This window comes from Onychostoma macrolepis, chromosome 25, assembly GCF_012432095.1.
Source record: "Onychostoma macrolepis isolate SWU-2019 chromosome 25, ASM1243209v1, whole genome shotgun sequence".
Lineage (NCBI taxonomy): Eukaryota > Metazoa > Chordata > Actinopteri > Cypriniformes > Cyprinidae > Onychostoma > Onychostoma macrolepis.
Genome location: NC_081179.1, coordinates 952128 through 960922, shown reverse-complemented (window position 1 = coordinate 960922; position 8795 = coordinate 952128). Strand labels below are relative to the sequence as shown.

The 8795-nt window shown below is 37.3% G+C and overlaps 1 protein-coding gene across 2 annotated transcripts; it reads left to right on the top strand.

Annotated features, from left to right (window-relative positions):
• Positions 1-84: 84 nt before the first annotated feature.
• LOC131534464 (protein regulator of cytokinesis 1-like) lies at positions 85-8641 on the top strand. Of its 2 annotated transcripts, none has more exons than XM_058767344.1 (15): positions 85-227; positions 842-974; positions 1053-1175; positions 1294-1527; positions 2788-2958; positions 3767-3916; positions 4000-4147; positions 5022-5158; positions 5257-5349; positions 5435-5581; positions 5670-5780; positions 6388-6465; positions 6970-7110; positions 7204-7229; positions 8048-8641. In XM_058767344.1, exons 1-15 carry the CDS (start codon positions 217-219, stop codon positions 8133-8135), a joined length of 1791 nt encoding a protein of 596 aa, XP_058623327.1. In that variant the 5' UTR covers positions 85-216; the 3' UTR covers positions 8136-8641. The 2 variants fall into 2 exon arrangements, with proteins under 2 accessions (XP_058623327.1, XP_058623326.1); XM_058767343.1 differs by having other exon boundaries at positions 5254-5349; positions 8048-8639.
• Positions 8642-8795: the final 154 nt, after the last annotated feature.

Here is an 8795-nt window from a genome sequence, read left to right as displayed (position 1 = left end):
AAAGGAGCGCGTTACGTTACCACCCCTATGCGTTTTATTCGGGAATTTAATCCCGCGTCGTCTCGGCCAATCAGAGACCAGAGGTCAAGCTCCAATAAAAGTTCAAGAAGAGCGCAGAGGCGTTTCGGCGCGGCGTTTGAAGTTTTTCAGATAAAGCATTCAATAAAGTAAGTGTTAAAATCGCACTTAAATCTCATCCTGCGGCGGAAGGACAGGATGAGGAAGAGGTAAGAGAGAGTTTAAGGTGTATATTTGCAGTGTCGGCCTCGGCCTCGGATCTGGGCCGACACTATGTTGCTGTCTGGGTTGTGTAGTGAAAATGGTGTTTAGGTTAAAAATGGTCTATGTTTTCGTGATTTGTTTTTAATTTAGCATTAGCACTTAATTTCTAGCGATTATCGCCGATTTGATTGCACAGATACTATTTAAACTAAACCGAGCTAGACAATGACATCTCTGAATTCAATAATGAAATGCCTTTAACTGAAAATTGAGTGTTTAATCTTATCATTATACATTACTGACACTCTATCTTTCAATTTGATACTGTTAAGTGCTTTGACACAATCTGTATTGTTAAAAGCGCTATATAAATAAAGGTGACTTGACTTAAGTAAGTACTGATATAAACAGCCATTTTTAACAAACCATTTTCCAGTTTTGCTGATATATTTGTAATGCATATTTTAAGTATATTTGTCAATAATGCTATAATTAATGCAAAATTATTAATTCATAAGAAAAGTATTGAAAAACATTAGCTCGTTTTACTATAATGTTTAATTTATGACACAGTCTGACAACCAGCATGTTTATTAAATCTGAATGTGTGTGGTTTCAGTGAAATCCACGCTGCACAGTCTGTAGCATGTTTGAACAACGCTCTCGGTGAGCTGAAGGACATCTGGGAGGAGATCGGGATCCCAGAAGACCAGAGGCTGCAGCGAACGGACGCCGTGTACACGCACATCAAAGTCAGTTCAGGTCATCTGCGGTTCTCATTGACTGGAGAACTGCGACACCGATTCACTGTGAAATCTTTGTGATTGCAGAATCTGCTCGATATGATGATCGGAGAGGAGGTAAGCTTGAAGAAGCGCTTGCTGAGCAGTATCAAAGTGTGCAGAAAGGAGGTGACCAGCCTGTGTAGTGAGCTTCAGGTGCAGGAGTATCAGGTGAGTCGCTCTGATACCAAGATTTTTGGATAACGGCATAATAACAACCTGTGCCCTCTTACTTCTGGATGTTTTGTCAAGCCGGCCAATCGGATTGGAGATTTTGTGCATTTGGCAGGAGGAGGCTGGTCTTACGATGCTGCAGCTGGAGAAGGATCTCCGTACACAGGTCAAGATGATGCTGAAAGAGAAAAGTGCTCGTCAGAGTGAGCTGAAGTCTCTGATTCAGCAGGATCAAGATCTGTGTGACATCCTGCGTGATGACCTCTTCCCCATCCGTCCTGAACACGTGCCGTCACACCAGCAGCTGCAGAACTACAGAGAACACATCAACACCCGCAACCAGGAGAGGGTAAAACACACACTAACACACTGTGTGTGTGTGTGTGTGTGTGTGTGTGTGTGTGTGTGTCTTCAGTCGCTGGGGTATATTTGTAGCAATAGCCAAAAATACATTGAATGGGTCAAAATTATCCATTTTTCTTTTATACCAAAAATCATTAGGATATTAAGTAAAGATCATGTTCCATGAACATATTTTGTAAATTTCTTACCATAAATATATCAAAACTTCATTTTTGATTAGTAATATGCATTACTAAGAACTTCATTTGAACAACTTTAAAGGTGATTTTCTCAATATTTTGATTTTTTTTTTTTTTTGCACCCTCAGATTCCAGATTTTCAAATAGTTGTATCTCAGACAAATATTGTCCGATCCTAACAAACCATACATCAATGGAAAGCTTATTTGTACAGCTTTCAGATGATGTATAAATCTCAATTTTGAAAAATTTACACTTAAGACTGGTTTTGTGGTCCAGGATCACATATGTATGTGTGTAATATAAAATGGTGCAATATCATTACAATTTAAAATAGCGGTTTTCTGTTGTAATTTTGTCAATACTTAAGTCCAGTGTCACATGATCCTTCAGAAATCATTCTAATATACTGATTTGCTGCTCAAGAAACATTTATGATTATTCCCAATGTTGAAAAGCGTTGTGCTACTTAATATTTTTGTAGAAAACTTGATTCATTACAATTCAAATGTTTGGGTAAATTAAGATGGAAAAAAAAAAAAATCAAAGGAAGAAATACTTTAATTCAGCAAGGATGCACATTCATCAAAAGTGACCGACGATAGACATTTATGATGTTAACGAAGAATTTCAAATAAATGCTGTTTATTGAGCTTTCTATTCATCAAAAAAAAAAGAAATCAGTTTACAGTTAAAAACTGTTAATTATAACTGAGCACCAATAATTGAGCAGCAAATCAGATTATTAGAATGATTTCTGAAGATCATGTGACACTGAAGACTGGAGTAATGATGCTGAAAATTCAGCTGCGCATCACAGAAATAAATTACAGTTTACAATATATTAAAATATAAAACAGTTATTTTTAAATTGTAATAATATTTCACAATTTTTACTACTTTACTGTAGTTTTGATCAAATAAATGCAGCCTTTCCGAGGGTGAGACAATCCTAATTATTCCGGAATTGTGAAAGATATCCTGCATTCTTAAGTGAATAGTAAGGTAGTTTGCGTCTCTGAATATGAAAGTATATCAGTATGGTTACAGGAAGTGTGTGTTTACAGGAGCGCCGTCATGCTGAGTCGGTGGAAATGAAGCGTCGGATCACAGCGTTGATGGAGGATCTGGAACAGCATCCTGACACCTCCTTTGAGAAAGACGCTGTGTGTGACGATGAAGACGCCTTCTGTCTCTCCGTGGAAAACCTCAGCTCGCTCAAAGTGTTACTGCACCAGGTACACACACTTCACACAGTTCCTTTGAGCGGTTCCTTTTTATTTCTGGGTGTAACCCAAACGCTGTCAGCTAAAATGAGAAACAAAGCAGGCGATTCTTGGCTGCCGTAAGCCATTAAATGGAAATGATGAACCCTTTCAAAGTATGATTTATTTACTTGCATATTTATTAAGCAAGGATGCATTCAACTGATTAAAAGTAACAAAGCCATTTTTAATGTTACAAAAAAACTAATTAAAATAAATGCTGTTGTTTTTGTTCAATCCTAAAATTATTAGTGCTGTCAAAGATTAATCGCATCCAAAATAAGTTTTTGTTTACACAATATATGTGTGTGTACCCTGTATATTTATTATGCATATGTAGAGACACACATACAGAATATATTTTTGGAAATATTTAAATACATGTTTATATTTAAATTTTATATACAAATGTTTAATATATAAATATAACATTTTTCCTAAATATATGCATGCATGTGTGTGTATTTATATGTACATAATATACACAGTACACACACATATTGTGTAAACTAAAACTTTTATTTGGATGCGATTAATTGTTTGACAGCACTAAAAATAATGCATCATGATTTCCAAAAATAAGCAGCGCAATTGTTTTAAAAATTGATAAGAAGAAATGTTGCTTTAGCATCAAATCAGTATATTATATTGATTTCTGAAGGATCATGTGACACTGAAGACTGGAGGAATGATGCTGAAAACTGTATCATCATACCGACAGTCATTTTTGATGTCAGCGTTTTGTCTTTCTGTAGGTGAAATGGTTAATGTTGTATTTCAGCTGGAGAGCCGTGAAGCTGAAAGTGAAGCGCTGTGTGTGTCCATCCGTGGTCGTATCGAGGAGCTGTGGGAGATCTTACCGGTTCCTGAGGAAGAAAGAGAGCGTCTCATGCGAAACACCCACACTAGCACAAAGAGCAGACTAAATGCAGTAAGTACACTAAACCAGGTCATCTTGAGCTTCTGCTGGAATTATATACCGTCCCTCATGCTGTCTTTCTCACCGTGTCACAGCTGCAGGCCGAGCTTCAGCGATTGGAGGAACTGACAAAGAAAAACATCGAGTGTGTCATTCACACAATCCGATCAGAGATGGTCAAGTTTTGGGAGAAATGTTACTACAGCGCGGAGCAGAGACGAGCCTTCACTCCCTACCACAGCCGTACGCCAACAGCTAGCTTCTTGGCAAAATCCCAATTTGCATTCTTCAGAGTACAAAAATAGTTTTTGAGGGTATTAAAAGAATTGTTCACCCAAAAATTAACATTTGCTAAAAATCTACTCGCCCTCAGGCCAACCAAGATGTAGATGAGTTTTTCTTCATCGGAACATATTTGTGACCCTGGAGCACAAAACCAGTCATAATGGTCAATTTTCTTAAACTGAGATTTATTCAATACGTGATCTTTCCATTGATGTATGCTTTGTTAGGATCGGACAATATTTGGCTGAGATACAACTATTTGAAAATCTGGAATCTGAGGGTGCAAAAATATCTAAATATTGAGAAAATCACCTTTAAAGTTGTCCACATGAAGGCCTTAGCAATGCATATTAATAATCAAAAATTAAGTTTTGTATATTTACAGTAGGAAACTTACAAAATATCTTCATGGAACATGATCTTTACTTAATATCCTAATGATTTTTGGCATAAAAGGAAAATGGATAATTTTGACCCATACAATGTATTTTTGGCTATTACTACAAATATACCCCAGCGACTTAAGACTGGTTTCATGGTCCAGGGTCACATTTAGAGAAATTCAAATGGATGCTCTGCAGTGAATGGATGCCGTCAGAATAAGAGTCCAAACAGCTGATAAAAGCTCCAGAGTCTTGATGGATTTGTTTGGATTCTCATTCTGACGGCACCCATTCACTGAAGAGGATCCATTGATGAACAAGTGATGTAATGCTGACCTAATCTTAATCTGGCATATTGATTAAAGATTTTATGTTAATTGTGATTGAGCAATAGTATTTAAAAATGCAGAGATTGGTTGATGTTTGATTTAGTTATTTTGCGCTGTTAGATGGTCTGGATGAGAAGGTGTTGCGTGAACATAAACTGGAGTTGGAGCGACTGAAGCAGGATTATGCCGAACACAGCGAGCTGTACGACGCCGTTTCCACCTGGAGCACCAACTGGGCTCTCTATCAGGAACTGGAGGTGATAAATCATCGGAGATCAGCTGAAAAGTTTCATAAGAAACATTAAAGCGTTTGTGAAATTGAGTCTAATTACTGTTGGTCTACTTTCTCCAGAAGAAAGCCACAGACCCCTCTCGCTTTAACAACAGAGGAGGAAACCTGCTGAAGGAGGAGAAGCAGAGAGTCGACCTGCAGAAGAGTTTGCCGAATGTTAGAGCCGCTCTTCAGGAAAACTGATGTTTGATTGCCTGGAATGGCTTGTATGCTAATTTGTCTGTTTTGTCTGATTGGCCAGCTGGAGAAGAGTCTGAAGGCTCAGATTGACCAATGGGAAGCGGCGCACTGTAAAGAGTTTCGTGTGAACGGGCAGCCGTTCCTGCAATATGTGGAAGACCAGTGGAATCAACACCGCATGGAGAAAGAGAGAGAAAAACAGGAACGGGTACGAGCACATTCTTCTTGAAATTACTACTTCTGACATTCATTTTATTTGGAATATTAGTTTCTGATATGAGGTTTGTACTGTGCAGCAAATGAAGAAAATGAAGCAGACGGAGGAAGATCTACTATACGGCACCATCATCAGAACCCCAGCCAAGCGGAGACTCGCCAGAACCCCGACGCCGGGAAAAACACGCAAGGTAGCGACCGCATACGTGTACTAATTAACAGCCCATATGAATTTATCAATGCCCTGATGCCAATATTAATACCAGGGAAGCTAAAACCAGATATCACAGATAAAATGAATATCTAATATTACAGCATAATTTTATAATGATACACAAAAATTGCTTAAGTAAATAGAATATTTATACTATTAAAAAATCATTCCAAATATTGTTTTCATATGTAGATTCTTTGTTAGTTTTTTACTTGAATATAATGCACATTTTGTAACACTTGAGAGAGAGAAATATATATGTATGTATACTTTAAAAAAAAAAAAAATTTTGTTTACGAAATGTGCATATACATGTTTTTTAAATGGATAATTTAATGCAATGTAATTTTATACATGCATTATAAATGTAAATATCAATTTTAATATAAGGGCTAATATGATTTTTTTTATTTTTAAAAAAAATATTAATTAAAAAAATTAAAATTAACTAATAATGACTATTAAAAGCAGAAAATGATGTATTGTCAGTAGATTTAAAACAAAACGGGAAAACTAAAACTATTGATCAAACTCTCAATCAGATGTGCTGATATTTATTATTAAAAAAACGTTTTTTTTTAAAGCTGAACTCCACCCACAACACGACACTCCGTTCCACAAGCTCCTCCCCTTCTATGAGACCGCCCCTTTCCTCCAGCAAGGTGAGCTATGCTTTAAAGGGTTAGTTCACCCAAAAATGAATTTATTTATTTTTTCATTAATTACTCACCCTCATGTCGTTCCAAACCCGTACCATCGTTCATCTTCAGAACACAAATTAAGATATTTTTGATGGAATCCGAGAGCTCTCTGACCCTCCATAGACAGCAAGGATACTAACACGATCAACGCACAGAAACATAGCAAGGCCATCGGTAAAATAGTCCATGTGACATCAGGGGTTCAACCGTAACTCCCTGAGTTACCATCTTCCGCCATTTTGGAGAATATCACAGAACATAATCAGCGTTGTTTATGATCAGTAGACAAGCGCGCATGATTCCATCAAAAATATCTGAATTTTTATTGTGAAGAACGAAGGTCTTACGGGTTTGGAACGGCATGAGGGTGAGTAGTTTAAGACAGAATTGAGTGAACTTATACTTTAAGCACTAGATATTTTGCATTTATTTGTAGTATAATCAGTTAAACTGTTACTCTGCTAGTTGGGTGTGCGGACACCTGCCCGTGGCCGAAGCCCTCGTGGGCTGGAGAGAAATAAGGGGAATACCTCCCATCTGAGCGGAGCCAGCCCTCAAAGAAACCACTCCATTACATCCGTGGCCTCCTCCTCCTCTGAATTTGCGGTAAGTTGATTATCCTGCAGTTAGCCGTCTAGACACACGGGCAGCAGATGAAATCAAGTGACCTCTGTGTGCTTATTCTGCCTTCTGTTATAGGACTCTGAATCCACTGCAGCGTCCAGGTCTGTACATCTAAAAACATTCACCGTGCATCACACTAACACTCTTCTCGTCTAACCCGACTAACGGAGGAGGGTGTGTGTGTGTGTGCACGCGCTTTCAGCTTCTAACAGTGAAATGAGAACAAACCAACACCACAACTAAAATACAATCTGCTGATTTTAAAGACCCTATGAAATCAAAATTGGAGATGTGACAGTAAAAATGGTGAAACGGCAATCTGACAGCTGTTCGATTATTTCATTGGGTCTTTAATGAGATGAAATGAGTCTTTTCTGTCAGTATTGCTTTCCTGGATCCAGATTTGCGGAGCAGAATGTTGAATTATTTATCTGCTGTAAACAATATTACTGATGTTCCTTCAGCTATTTAAACAGAAGAGATAAACCTTGTAGTTTTAAAGGAATGGCTCACCCCACAATTTTAATTCTGTCATCATTTAATCAAGTTGCTCCAAACCTATTTAAGTTTCTTTTTTCTGTTGAACACACACAAGATATTTTGAAGATTGTTGGTAACTCAACAGTTTCTGGTAGCCATTGACTTGAATAGTATTTTTTTCTGTATTATGGAAGTCAATGGCTACCAGCAACTGTTTGGTTACAAACATTCTTTAAAATATTTTGTCTCAATAATATATTTCAACTGAAGAAAGCAACTTTACGGGTTTGGAACAACTTGAGGGTGAGTAAATGATGACAGCATTTAAATTTTTGGGTGAACTATCCTTTTAAAACAACTAAAAGATGCATAAACGAAGGGTTGTGGACTGTCTAATGGTAATGACTTCAAATTCATGTATTTGTGTGTTTGCTTACAGCGGGAGCTCTCAAATGTTTCTAAATCCAACGCCAACGTCTCATGACACACTCAACTCTGTAGATCAAAGATGGACTGATGGACATTAAAATTTTTTACTGAATGTAAATCTTGATTTTGTTGAATTAAAATAATAATGTTACTGTTTCTCATGAATTTTTTTCCCCCTTTCTGTCTTTTGAGCTTGGCTTCACCTGCAGTTTTTATGAAAACTCCATTAACACTGATCTTAAGCCTCTGAGACTGATTTTATCTTTTATACTCTAAAATCACGATGGCATTTTTGATGCCTTTCAGACTTTATTTTCTGTAATTGTACAGCACACCAAGTTTACCTGCAGGGGTGCGCTGAGCCGATATTCAGTATCGGTATCAGCTATCGGTCAGACGAGAATGATCCAAATCCGATATTCTGCGTATACTGTTGTTATTAAGCCCCACGAAAGCCACAAAAAAAACATAAAACAGAGTTTTCGCGCACTATATTTCAAGTTTTCTGAAGCTGTTCCATAGATAATGTGCGATACAGATGAATATTTACTCAAGTTACGTTCACATAACTCTGTTTCCTGCAACTCAAACTGTATTTTGTCCAACTATTTCAGCAATGTTAACACTGATGTTTGTGATTAGATTTTTAATAAAGTGACAAACAAATAAAGTGGGTTGTGTTTTTGCGCGGTCCTGTATAAAGGCGCAGTGACGTGTTGTTTGGTGAAATTTCGCAGGTAAAATAGTCATTTCAACAC

Bases quoted from the DNA above. Each gene is read 5' to 3' on its own strand.
- LOC131534464 (XM_058767343.1), top strand. The intron at 5,159-5,253 runs GTGATAAATCAT...TACTTTCTCCAG, and splicing joins CTCTCTATCAGGAACTGGAG to AAGAAAGCCACAGACCCCTC. The intron at 5,350-5,434 runs GTTAGAGCCGCT...CTGATTGGCCAG, and splicing joins TGCAGAAGAGTTTGCCGAAT to CTGGAGAAGAGTCTGAAGGC.